This window comes from Amphibalanus amphitrite, unplaced genomic scaffold (assembly GCF_019059575.1).
Source record: "Amphibalanus amphitrite isolate SeventyFive unplaced genomic scaffold, NRLGWU_Aamphi_draft 000350F_arrow, whole genome shotgun sequence".
NCBI classification, from domain to species: Eukaryota; Metazoa; Arthropoda; class Thecostraca; order Balanomorpha; family Balanidae; genus Amphibalanus; species Amphibalanus amphitrite.
This window is the reverse complement of record NW_024881845.1, coordinates 526,563-540,045: the sequence shown is the minus strand read 5'-3', so window position 1 is coordinate 540,045 and position 13,483 is coordinate 526,563. Positions and strand designations below refer to the sequence as shown.

The 13,483-nt window shown below is 53.3% G+C and overlaps 1 protein-coding gene across 4 annotated transcripts in view; it reads left to right on the top strand.

Moving 5' to 3' along the window:
- LOC122389249 (transcriptional enhancer factor TEF-1-like) overlaps positions 1-13,483 on the top strand; it is a 61,328-nt gene that overhangs the window by 38,762 nt on the left and 9,083 nt on the right. For all 4 annotated transcript variants that reach the window (XM_043381109.1, XM_043381108.1, XM_043381110.1 and 1 more), the window contains 2 exons: positions 2,614-2,830; positions 9,528-9,678. In XM_043381109.1, coding sequence (XP_043237044.1) covers positions 2,732-2,830; positions 9,528-9,678 — 250 coding nt within the window. In that variant the 5' untranslated portion in view covers positions 2,614-2,731. The remainder of the gene's footprint in view (positions 1-2,613; positions 2,831-9,527; positions 9,679-13,483) is intronic.

Here is a 13,483-nt window from a genome sequence, read left to right as displayed (position 1 = left end):
GCTCAGCGATGGAGGATTTCTCATCCCACCCCCACTGCGCGCGGCAACAGAGAGGCAACAACCTCGTGTCTCCCTTCTCCCCTTCCCCCCATTTCCACCACAACCTCTGCACTTTACAACCCCCGGTAATCTACTGGCGTTTCGCCGTAGACCCTCGGCGTCCTTCCTCACCCCACGACGTGTGGCGGCGGGTGGCCGTGGTGGAACGGTTCTTACACGTGTCCCCGTACCCTTCAATTAGCCGTCACTGATCAGAGGCCGCTCACGGTGTCATTATGCCGTTAGCTGGTCGGGGCGGTGCGTTGTGGTGTGTGTGTGTGGGGGGGGGGGGAGGGGGATGTTCGGGGAAGGGTGCTGGGTGGAATGGCTGTGCCCCGTGCGGTAGTGGTTAGACGCTGAGGTAGGGATAGTGAGCCTTTGGTGGCGAACTGTGGTCGGTGATGGCTGTGGCAGCGGTATTGGTGGGCTATGATGGTGTTCCATGACTTGCGGTCTGCCGGTGCGCCGGTGGTCTTCTGCGGCTCTGCGGCTGACGGACAGATAATCAGGCTGGTGGTCGTACAGACCGGTAGTTAATCCCGCGCCGCCAGTGGTGGTTGGGAGACGTTTCGCGGTCGTTTGATGGTCTCACTGGGATTGGAGATGATCCAATGATGGCCCCGATGGCCCACGACGTCAGAGCTAGTGGTCCCCCTCTGGTCCGGACCATTACGTGGTTCATCTCGCTGCGAAGTGGCGCCTGTCTGTCGCGACTCTCTGCTCTATTGCCGAGGCGACTGGCCGACCGCACCTGTGTCTGTCTCGGCCTACTGGCCTACTGTGGCACCAGGCCGGCTCTGTTTATCAGCCCTGCCCCCGAGTCTGCAGAGCAGCCGGCCGCCTGCTGAGAGACCGCCGAAAGGTGTGCCCACTGGCCTGTCAACGCTCCGAGGCGGGGCGGAGGGGATTCGGAGGAACGATTGGAGTGGTGAGGTGGTAACTCAAGGCGCTGGCGGAGCGAAACAGTGATTTATCCCTCGGTGGTGAGTGTGTGGGATTTGGAGCTGTAAAAACATGGTGAGAAGTGATGGGCGGGGTGAGACGAATGGTCGAAATGGGTGCGGATAGGGACGCCGTGAGGTGCGATTGTCAGAGGGTGACTTTTCTGTGGGGCGGGGAAGCTAGCGGCAGGTGGGGGCGCGCAGACATTGTGCGGTGGCACAGTCACGTCCGCAAAAGAAAGCGTCCCGGTTCCTCGAGTGCCCTCCCCGGCGCCGGGGCGCCGTACGCGGCCGCCTGCGGTCAGCCGCCGCCGCCGCGAATCGGCTGACTCACCCGTCTGTGTACGGCCGGGCCGTACGGGCGTCGTGCCGCCCGGCTGTGAGCGATTCTCGCCCTTACGGCCGGCGGTGAGTCAGCCGCCCGGCGGCGCTGCCGGCGGCCAGGGTCAACCCGCGCCGCCGCCGCCGCCGCCGCTGCTGCTCCGCCAATGACCCTCCCTCCGCTGTGCCGCCGCTCCGGCCCTCCCATGACCCGGTCACTGACGGGGGAGGGGAGGCGGGCGCGTGGGCGGGGAGGGGAGCCGGAGGCGGGCCCGGCTCTCCGAGACCGCTGGTTTACGAGCGACTGACGCCAGTCGGCTCAACCCGTCTCGCTCGTCTCGGCTCGGCTCGGCTCAGTGGCGGGGGTGAATCACGGAACACACTACCTGGCGCCGTGCGCCAAACGACGGCGGTCTGGCGGAGAGGGGGGAGAGGGGCGGGTCTGCTCTTGGTCGTGATGAGGGTTCACGGTCATGCGCAGTTCACGGCGGATGAAGAGGGTCCGTGCAAACAGGGCAGCGGTCGTTGGCGGCTGTGCAACGACAACATCCGCTCTCTGGCCGGCCTGGTGACGGCTGCGGCTGGTGTTGGTGTTTGCGCGGCTGGTGCCGGCTGGGGGTGGGGTGGTGCTGGCTGAGGGGGCGGGACGGGCCATGTGGGCGCGTGGGTGGTGGCACAGGGTACTGGAAGTCTTCCTTGCGGCCTGCGGGTAGTAACCACCGTTGTATTTTTGTTCTTTGTCACGATTTGATAGCGGTTTGACTGCAAAGAACGAAAATATTTACTCAATTGCAGATTGTTTACGAGAAAACGGCTGCCTTTCAAGAATCATATTGTCAAACAATATGATGAAAACACATTGTTGGTGCATCATCCACTGCCAAAGATGGCGGTGCACCGGTTGTACCCGATATTCTGCATTCTTCCGCCGTGCCTGTGTGTCAGTACGGTTCGTTGTTTGGCTGCACTTTGCATGCAACGCCATTTTGCGGTTTGATACACGGCATCCGGCTAAAAGTGCACGCCGTTGACGCGTCCCCGGCTGTTCAGCCGTGCACACAAACAGTGTCTGTGCACTGCGGTCCGTCCTGCCGACTTTAACACCCCTTCCTATTTCGTCTAATTCAGACACACCGACCGTCTTGCCCTGGTGCCGTTTAGTTTTGACACTACCTCCCTTTTCCGTCTAATTATGACACTTCTCCCTTGTTTCGCCTGATCTTGACACTTTCTCTCCCCTTTCCGCCTGCCTTTGATACTTCGGCTCCCTTATTTCACCTAATTTTGACACTCTTTCTCCCTCTTTCCACAGTTCGGCGCCGCTGCTAAGTCTTTCCAAAATATCTTCGCCGTGGAACCCGACGGCGCCGGGGCCGCAGCCCCCGGCGCCCCCGGCGGGCACTGCCACGCCCACCGCCGCCGGCCACGCCATGGCTGGCCTGGGGGACACGCCCACCGGCCCCCCAGGGCTCGTCAAGGATGACGCGCTGAAACTGACGGGCGACACGGGCAGCGTCACCTCCAATGAGGTCAGTGACATGGGGGAAGGTGGGGTAGTGGGTAGAAGGTGAGTGGGTGAGTGAGTGAGTGAGTGAGTGAGTGAGTGAGTGAGTTAGTGAGTGAGTTAGAGTAATGTGTGAGCGAGATGATGTGATGAGCTAATGATGTAAGTGATGTGAGTGATGCAAGATATAGTGACATGGGCGGCTCTTATGATGATGTTCATCAGGGAGGTGGTAGACTGGCGATCCTGCGCTTGTTTTCGTTTGTATTTTATATGTTGGCTTGCTCGTTTATTGCTTGTTTGGGCGATGCTGAGTTCGTGACGGTATATGACGGGGAACGAAGCTGTTCCGTATCAAAACAATGCAAGTAATTTCATTGATCACTTGTGCAAGGCGCCGGCGAAGCTCACGCCAGCGAGGCTTGCAGCTGTGCAACCTGCTCTAGGATGCCGCCAACATCATACCTTTTCGTCACTAGTGCTTGGCTTGACAGCAGTGCATTACAATTATACAATTAGTTAATTCACGTAATAACGATGTCATTTATCAATTGAGTTTTATGTTGTACAAAAGGCACTGTCACGCGCTGTCTTTTGGTTTACGTTATCACAAAGTCTGTGTTGTTAATCACTCGTAAGTCTACTGGAAAAGATCGCCGTTGAATTATTCAAACGACGGGTGTTGACGCCAGTGGGAGTGTAATAAAGCTGTCGGTGTTCCCACTTCCCACTATGCCGTGCGGGCCTGTGTGGGCGTCCCAGACCATGCGAGCTCCACAAGCAGAGGTCCCAGACTATGCGAGGCTCCACGAGCGAGCCACGTTTCATGAGCGGTTGCACTGTCGTGCACCATTGCACTCGTGTGCACAGCGTTCACCGCCGCGACGCCTCGCCGAGCGCACCGCTTGGTAGTGCAGGGATGATGCACCGTGGGGACTTATGCCATCCTAGCACGCATTAAGTGGCAAGTTAAAGTATTTCGATTTCCACTTTTTTGTTATTCATTCCACGTAGAATTGTCCAGCGCATCCGAATCACACCTTAAATCGTCTATAAAATGATTGTTTATGCCTCAAAAAACCTCTCAAAGTGTAGCTTCGTCCTGACCAGCGTCGTGCTACCTGCATACAGCGAAAAAGCACACTACAATAAAACGCCCTCTCACTCGTTTCCCTGAACAGCAGGTTATAGTTGCGACATGTTTTCATTATCTTTGACTTATAAGGAAGATGATGGTATGCACGAAAATTTCCAAAATTCATCCAAATGTATAATTTTTGACCGAAATGCTAAAAATGTTAAAATGCTTCTTGATTCAGAGAGTTGACAAGCAAACTATTGCCTTACAAAGTTTGATACGCGGTGTTACGCGTGGAAATGTATATCAAAATGTTCTCCAATAATTTCTGCATCGGGGGCAGCTCTCATTTTTTGCCGAAATTTGCCTAAACCAATCACTATGAGACGTCAAAGCAGACGGTGCCGCGTGGTTTCTTACGCCCCGCCGGGCCGCGCCGCGGCGGGTTACCCGACCGCAGCACACCGCCTGGGGGTTTCCGGTCAGTATAGGAGTTGGGAGGAGGGAGGAAGGGGGTGATACCATGTTGACATTATTTTTCTATCGCCAAATGTTCTTTTTGAACAAAACAACAACACCCTTGCAACGCTGCGTCCATTTTATTGGCTATCGCCGCCAATGTTCACCTTATTGAACTTCAGTACAGAGCTTTGATATAGGTAAATCGAAAAATGCTGTAACTTTGTCAAGTGAGGTTGGAGGTTTTTGGGGTGCTAATCACGAATTTCAACCTAGTTTTGATCAAGGATGATGTTTTCATGCTAGGCCGGGTCAGGTCAGGCCCGACCAGTAGGCGTCTTGCCGGCTATCCATAGAAGGTAGGCGTCGATTACCTTTAACGGCTTCGTAGCATGTTCCGTTAGGCACCAAAACTACTTAAATCTTCAAATGGGTGTTAAGTTCAAAATAAGCTCCAAGCACTTATCTAGAAAAATCGTATAACTTGAAAAAGTCAACTAAGGTCATCTAAGGTAAATGACCTTGATTTGACCTTAACGTGACCTTAAAATGCAAAGTATTAACCCGCGCCCCGTAGGGCTACCGGCGGACCCTACCACCCGTAGGGGGGGGGGCCGTTTCGGCCCCCCTAAGATCTCGGAAAGTTACCGGCCGATTTTCAAAATTCAAACGGCGTTCGATAGCCCCAACCGGGAACTACCTTGTGACCAAATTTCATTGACCTAGGTCAAACCGATGACGTCACAGGTCAGGTCAAAGGTCAGATTTTCACCGTTCACAGGCAATTCAAGAAATGTTCTGTGAAAGCGAGTAAATTGGTAATTTATTGAAAACCATCGATGGTACATTGTTCGTCAAACACATACTTTGCTATCTGAGGTCACTGATACCAGGTCAGGTCACAGCAAGGTCAGGTCACCGGGGGTCACAATATGAATGTGTCGTGTGATACATGTTTTTTGGTCCATTTTACATGACAAATGCGATTATGTGGGTTAGGCAGCCTTTGGGGCCAGCCTAGGTCACGTTTTGGTGAAGGTCAGGTCAAGGTCAGGTCAAATTAGGTCAAATTTCAAAGTTGATATTTTGCATAAAATGGGTATTGATTCGATGCAGCTCGTCACGGGGAGTCTAATGGTGGTCTTCGTTTTGCTCTACGAGTTCTAGAATTGCCAAAAATTGAGTTTGAAAATTTGACGTCATCATTTTTGAACAGTTTTTTCGCTATAACTTGGCCAAAAAACGAGGTATCGATCTGAAATTTGGTATGTGGATAGAAGACGGTAGGCACTATCACATATATTCCGGTTTTTTTCGAAACTCAAAAAACTTTTTGGATTTTTTGGTGAATATATCCAAAAAATGCTTTTTTGATTTTTGGGGGTCAAAACTCAAAAATTTCAAAAATTCGAGATAGCAGTTTTGTAGCCCTGTCAAATCTACACCTTTTATGTCTTGATCATTTTTCTGTATCTTCAAAGCTGTAGTCCTGACAGGTCTTCTCGCGAAGGTCTTTTTTCGGTCGAAAATGACAGAACATGACGTCACTCTGACGTCATTTGTGGCCAACCTATCATAGCCTCTGGAAAAAAATTTTTGGTCACAATGTGTAAAATTGATGCCCGGAGGGGTCCTGAAAGTTTGGTGGCGATATCTGCAGCCGTTTAGGAGATATCGACCGAAAAGGACAGGGGGGGGGGCGTTTCGGCCCCCCCTACGGGGCGCGGGTTAACAGCATTTCATACCTTGGAGAGTTAACAACCGCAACAAAAACGCGCCGATAATGTGCGCTGACAAGCGCCAAATCGATACCAGCCTGACATGGTCTGGTGAAACAGGTCACAGGTCAAATTTTTATTAAGGTCAAGGTCATGAAATTTTAAGTGTGTGAGTGACATTGATCGAATCGAAGGTATAGAAAGTTTCGTCGTGATCCGCCACGTTTTGCTTGAGTTAGTATGCGAAAAGTCGAGGACAGAAGTCTGTGCGACCCCCTCCCCCTTTAAGTGCAAGGACTAACAAAGTGCAAAGGTTAAGCCCGAAATGCGTTTTGGTGATTGGGCTAGACATGAACAAATATCTACTTCTAAAACGATTGTAGTTTCGTTCTACTTTTTTAACGCTTCCGCGCCCACGATGCATTGCTAGCCGAAAACGCTTCAGTGTTAAGTCCGTGGGGAGGGGGCGGGGGAGGGATGGGGTCAATCAGGAGAGCCAACCATGTTGTCAGGGATCATACACCCTAAGCCTAACCATTTGAATGTGAAATAAAATTAGTTAAGGTAGCGGAGGATGCGATATAAATAAATTCGTGCTAGGATCGATAAAAACCCCACAGTGGGATGGTGCACTGGGGCTCCCGGAGTTCTGGTCCTCTGGGGACCGCGCCCTGGCCCTAGTGCAGGGATGGTGCACTGGGGCTCCCGGAGTTCTGGTCCTCTGGGGACCGCGCCCTCATGGCCCTGTCACTCACTGGGCATGGGCCTGTCTGGTTTTAGACAGTTCTGTCTAGTAGAAGCCATGCCCGGCCCCAGTCGTGAACCCGTTTCCCTTCAATTTTGTTCTTGCAGTGTCCTAAATCATTATTTTTCGCCTCTGTTCAGGACCATGTTTCTGTCAATTTCTTTGTTTTGTCTTGTATGTGCCCCGTCCATGGCCCATCCCCTGACCTGGCCCCACCCACCCCACCCCATCCCCTCTCCAGTCTGTATACACCGGCCGTTTCAGCCGACCCGTATAAGGCCGTCAGACCGACCGTCCGGCCGGCCGTCACCAACTGATGGGATTGGAGCTCTCTGTGTTAATGCACCCGACGCCGGTGTGTTTATCAATGGAGACGCCCCGTGTATACTCTGTCCAGTGTTGCAAGGAGTGTGAGAGACGCCCCAGTGGACGCGACAGGGGCTGGACGGTTTCACCCGTGCCATGAGGTGCAGGGTGGCGTGCGGGGCATTGGCGTGGTTCAGCGCGCGGGACTGTGATTCACAGTGTGGATTTCGAGGTGCGGTGGCATGGTGTGAAAGACACGGGATTGTTTTGTGTTTGGTGGGACGTTTTTATTAGTGAGGTGAAAACAATAGGCAAAGTAGTGAAGAGGACACGCAAATACATCGCGAATTTCTGTTTTAAGTCATTGTTTTTTTTTTCTACGAAAGAGTTGTCGCGTGGTTGTTGTATAGTTTCAAATATTCCAGGGATTCACCTATCGCTAAATTTTGGAGCAATTTATTCAGATTCTCCCCGCATCACCAACCGTTTGATGAAATGTTGTCCGATCCTACCATCGGTTTCACCGCTTAGCTCAACTACTCCCTTAACTCCCCATTTCTCTGTGTTCCTGATACTGTTAGCCTGCCTCGGTCAACCCGTCTCGCTCTGGTGTCCTGCTCCAGCTCTCAATCCCATAGTATGTATAACCGTCCGTCCTGTCAATGCGGCGATGAGTGTGTGTTTCTGACAGCCCCTCTGTGACGGATGACCCCTCCCGCTGAGGTCGCTACGACCGGACACACGCCGCACGTTTATTTATGTAGCCGAGTCGCTGCCAGCACCCCCGGCCCCCCCCCCCCTCCCCCGGCTCCACCCGTGTGACGGGCGCCTCACGCTGCTAATTGGTGACCTCTGACGTCAGAGGTGGCGGTGGCCGCGGCAACAGGCGGCTCTGCCATGCGCGGAGAGGTAGTCTGGAGAGGTCGGTTTACTGATTTGGTGGATTGAGTGGGACTTAATTACCAATCGTGTCCCCGTTTTGATTTGATGAGCGTAGGTCACTGACCTCCAGCTCTACTTTATTTCTTTTGTATTTGATTCGTTTTTTTATGTGTGCGTGTTTAGTGATGCTGAGAGTGTTTGTGACGTTTTTTGTGGCCGTTGTGACTTGGCTGGTAAGCGCGGCCCTGACGGGATCGCTTGCTGACATGTGTTTGGTTTTTGTGGGATCAGTGATGTCTCTCTTGGTAAGCGATATTTCGAGACGGTTTGATTGATGGTGGTGGGAATTGAGGGCGAGAGATAACTGAATGCGTCAGAGCGGATTTCGAGGGATTCGGCCGAGTTTTGGGATCGCCGGACCGGCTGAACGACACTGGCTGAACTGACACCACCTGGAATCGGAACTAGTGGGTGTGGGATCCTACACTTTAATCCAAACACGCTAATTTTAGACTAAACACGCTGATTCATCCGTGCGTCAAAAACCTTGACAAAAAACGCACTTGTGATCCTTGTAAGCATTTGTTAAAGGGACCCTCCCACCTTAACATTAGATTTGAGTTGAGATAGCCAAAATGGGGTCCCTGGCTCACAATTACCGGTTTCGGCACTTACAACATCGAGAAATGCCTTAAATCGGAAATATTGAATTTCAAAATTGCAGCATTTTGATTCAGAGGGGCTAATGCATAGGTATACCCCTCTGAATGTGTGACGTCAGCGCAGATATCTAACGATTTTTAAATGTTTGACTAAAACGTTTTGTAGCACGCGGTGGAATATGCTGCTTAGCGCGCAACAAATGCCGCACATTCAAATAAAGTCGCTAGGAACAGCGAAGATCCCAAAAAGTAAACAAAAGTAAAAGTCTAATATCTTGAAAACCGGTGAATATTTTTCGTTGAAATTTGGTAGATATTCGTTTTTGCTCTTTCTGAACCGAGCGACATCACTTTCATGCCAATTCATTAACTTTTTTGAAGGTGGGAGGGTCCCTTTAAACGCACCAGCGAGTAGGCAACATGAGATATCTCCCCGGCGTCTTAGATGAGACGGCAGGTTTGGGGATAAGACGGGATGATAGCATTGCAAATGTTGCAGCGAGCGGCACTGTGGCGTCATAGTTTTTCATGCTCGCGGCGGGCGGCGGCTATTACAGCTATGGCACATGGTGGTCGTGTTTAGTCCAATGTTTGTTGACCTGGCGCGACCTTAGGCGGCGTTTGCAGGATCGGTGTCTGATGATGTTCCCCTGCAGAGTGACCTCATGTTACATCCGTCGCGAATGACAGAATGTTGCGCTCATTGCAATTTGCGGTGCTTTGATATCAGCGCATTGAGAACGACATGATGCGGCCCTGCAAAATGCGGCCCTTTTGACGCTAAACTACTCAGAGCGCCGCGCGATGGTTATTGCAAAATGCGGCTCTTTGAGTTGAACCCACTGTAGACTGACATGTTGATCCTGTTGCAGGATGACTACATGGATGACAAGAACGGCGACAACAACGACGCAGAGGGCGTGTGGAGTCAGGACATCGAACAGTCCTTCCACGAGGCGCTGTCCATCTACCCTCCATGCGGCCGGCGAAAGATCATCCTCAGCGACGAGGGCAAGATGTATGGTAAGTCAACGCGTCGGTGCTTCATTGTTATTCAAACTTGCTGTTTATTTCTACTAAGCTTCTGTCATTAGATGCTACTATATGCGACATCCTAGTTCCAGCGTGACGATTGAAAGTAACCGTGTCTTTGACGCGCGAGACGCGAGGCCTTGGCTCCGGTCCGTTAGTTTGTATTCGGCGGCGTCTCTAATGCTCCGAGATTGACAACTGCGAAATTGAATGCAGTGTTTCCGAGAAAATCCTGCAGATAAGATTCCTCGGGCGGGGTATTAGGTGTAGTTTATGCTTATCATAGCTCACAATGCCTTAGAGTGAAATATTCTACGTTAAATTTTCCGTGATTGATAGGATTGTGGGTTTTGTTATGAGATTCATGGGACGAAATCTCGTGCAACATATCCTGCATCATGCTCATCACTTATTACTGAGCACGTGCTACTCTTTCGGATTTTAGTAACAGAAACATTACAGCTCTGAGCCTCGGCCGTGACTGGGAATAACATGATCTACTGGCGCACGTGCGGGTGATTTTTCATGTCTCGGTCGCTTGGCGACATGCGTGGACCAAAATATTTACATTGGAAACTTGCCTGTCGTTGGGTCAGACACCAAAGCGCAGCACTTGTCACACTGCTTGTCTGCCGACGTTATCGAAGGAAGTCCGAGTGAAGGTCGCGCTCTAATCTCGGGGTTGTCGGTCGGACCACACTCACCAGACGCGTGCCACGCTTACTCACTCACCCACTTACTCACTCACTCACTCACTCACTCACTCACTCACGGTCGCTGGTGAGTAGAGCGTGGAAAACTGACGTGACGCGTGACGTCATGCGTCGTTACTCCCTCTGACGTTATGAAGTGACGTAACAAGGCCATGATTGCCGAATAGAGAATAGGCACCGGCTGCCGAAACAGTCTGCTGGGAGCATGACTGCTCGTTTTGGTGTATTACGATATCGCTTATTCCCTCATAGAACCTCTGTGGCTCATAAATCCCCACACTCCCCGCTCGCTGTCCACTGCTGACAGTTTATATCTCCAGTTCAGTGTGTTGGGTCTCTGTCGTGTCTCTGACGTCACCGTAGGGTGCGGTGAGGACTGTTTGGCCCGCTGCAGGGCGCCCCCGGTCGACCCGGCAGCCGGACGAAGGTCAGCCTCGCCCGTGTCTGTGCCGACGCTGCCGCTGTGTTTCCGCGAATGCAGCCGCTGGCACCGCGCCCCGCGGCCGGTGCCAGGAGCCCCCCCCCCCCGTCCTCACCCTCGACCCCCTCGGGTGCCTCGGTCAGCCAAGGTGGTCGGTGGACACGAGAGCGGGTCAGGTCAATGCTGATCTCAGCAGAGTGGTGTGAGGAGCTACGCAAAATCTTTGTCTTGGGTGTCTGAGCTGTTCTTTGTAGAATAACTGTCTTCAATTAAATTAACGGCGGTCTTTTATTTGTGTGGAAGCTTCAGTTTAGTTCTGGTGCGTTGGAACGAATGTAAAAAAAACTCGGATAATCTGGTTGATGGACTGACAAGATCTTGTTTACACTAACGTTATGTTGATACTTTTCTATAAATTATTACTACCCGCAAACTGCTCAGCCTTATATGGTCAACGAGCCAGCATATCGGGCGCAGGACCCAGTTTGTTTAAACTTTGTGTGACGTCAAAGATCCATGTGGCTGAACTCTGCTCGTGGTTTATCGCCGCATGATGGTATATCCAAGATTACTTTACGTGTATCATGATCAGAGGCGAAACCATTCCGGCACTTTCAGCTTATGGGGTGAGAGCTGAGGCTGGTGGCTGTGAGAGAAGTGAACAGAATTGCAATCTGCAATATCTTATGCTTATTTGTTTCTTTCTTTGCTTTTGTTTTGCTGCACATCTCAGCTTTTATCATTCAATTTTCAGCGTTTGATATCTCTGTGCGCTAATATTTGTTACCTTACCGAATATGATTATGCGAATGATCACATTATCATAGTTTTCATTGTTGGCATAGTCCACCTATCACTAATCCCGGCACATCATTTTTGTCGTGACATCAGCAGTTCTGCTGATGAAAATGTGACTCTGTGATGTCAGCAGCAATCAGGTGGATGATGGATGTGATGCTGCGCCCACCAGTGAACGCTCTTCAATGAACGAGTACGAGCTACGAGCTAGTCAGGAATTAGGAGGCCGATAAAAACTTTGTAGGGTCGTGGAGAGAATCAGACGACATCCCATTAAGTTCCTCCTCGACCCTGATCTGCTGCCAACTTGGCTAGCTCTGTTGACACTCCGTCTGCTTGCGCTTCCTGCTCCGCTGCCGCCAGCGTTGAATATCCTGGATCTGTTGGATCGTCAGATCCGCCGTCAGCGGCCTTCACCCCACACCTGGCGCGCCCTGAACCAAGACAGGTCTGGCTGTCTGCGACATTGGCAGTGACTGGTCTGCTTGTCTGACCGTCGGGTTAGCCGTCTGCCTCTCCGTCGAGCGGCTGTCCCTGTCGCTCACTCATCGTCCATGCTGACGTCATAGTTGTAGAACCTGCTGAGCTGACGCCGAAGTTGTCGTTGGCAGAGCACCCCTTCAAGCCATCCTAGCTGCCCTTCCGGCGGCAGGATTTGAGCGGGATGGAACAGTATCCTTGGTCTCCACCTGGCTCGATGGCGGCCGGTCGTCTCATGTTGCAGGGTCGTGCAGCGCGGAGCGGCTGCCAGTGCCGCTGTGGGCGGTGCCGGCCGCCTCGGCTGCAGCGGGCGGCCCGCCCTCCGCTCAGAACGAACCGGGTCGGACGGGATCGGGTCACGGTGGCTGGGTGAAGGGGAGGGAGGAGAGAAGTAGTTCATGAAGGGTGAAGCGTTGGCGCCTGGCGGTCGGGTAAAAGAAAAGATGGAGTTGCAGACAATTGTGTTTGTTGAAAGGGCTGTTTGGAGAGTTACACCGGGGGCCTGTCAGGTCAGCCTGCCTCCCGATGACGCTGCGAGCTGGGACAGCGCCAGCTCGGAAATCCCCCCCCCCCACTCCCCCCGGCGGGTGACGGGCTGGCAGCTGACAGCGGCCGTCCGGTCCCACGGCGCCTGATTCACGGCCGGCACAGCCGGAGCGCCCGGCACGCGGCGAATGCTCGGCACTCGGCACCGGCACGCCGCGTACGCCCGGCACGCCGCCCGAGCGGCGCGCCGTGCCGCCCGGCCGGCCAAGCCAGACCTGTCCTCTGTCGGCCAGACTGGCTGAGGAGTGAGGACGTCACGCCACAGAGCCTCCCCTCGCCTCTCGGTCCATCCCTCCGCCGTCCCCGCCCCCCACTCCTTCCTGCCCCGTCGTCGTTAGCGGCTGGTCCACGCCGACACCTTGGCTGGTGGTGGGTCCGTGTCTGTGTCGATTGGTCGAACGTGTATGGGTGTGGGTGTGATGCGTGGGAAGGCTGCGGTGGGGGTGGCGAGGATAGCGTGCGCCGCCACAGTCTGGCTTGTTGGTGGGCGTTCACAACGCCACGGTCGTCGCCACAACAGCCGCCCGCCCGTCCGCCGCCCGCCGGCCGCCGCTGCTGCCGCTGCCAACACACCACGCTAGTTTCCCGTGCGTCGCAGCGCTTCCCCTCCCCTCTCACAGGCTTCCACGTGCGCGTCGCGCGGCGGTCCGCCGCCCCTCTCGGCCGCGTCCTCTCGTTTTAATTAGAGCGGCTCGACGAGGGGACGGTGCCGGCGGACAGCTGCTCGACTGCTCTCTCTCTCCTCTCATATCGTTCTGCCATGGACCGGCTCCGGAGGGGAAGAGGGGAGGGCGGAGGGACGCGCTACCGACGATATTGGCTGGCGAGGATCAGCCAA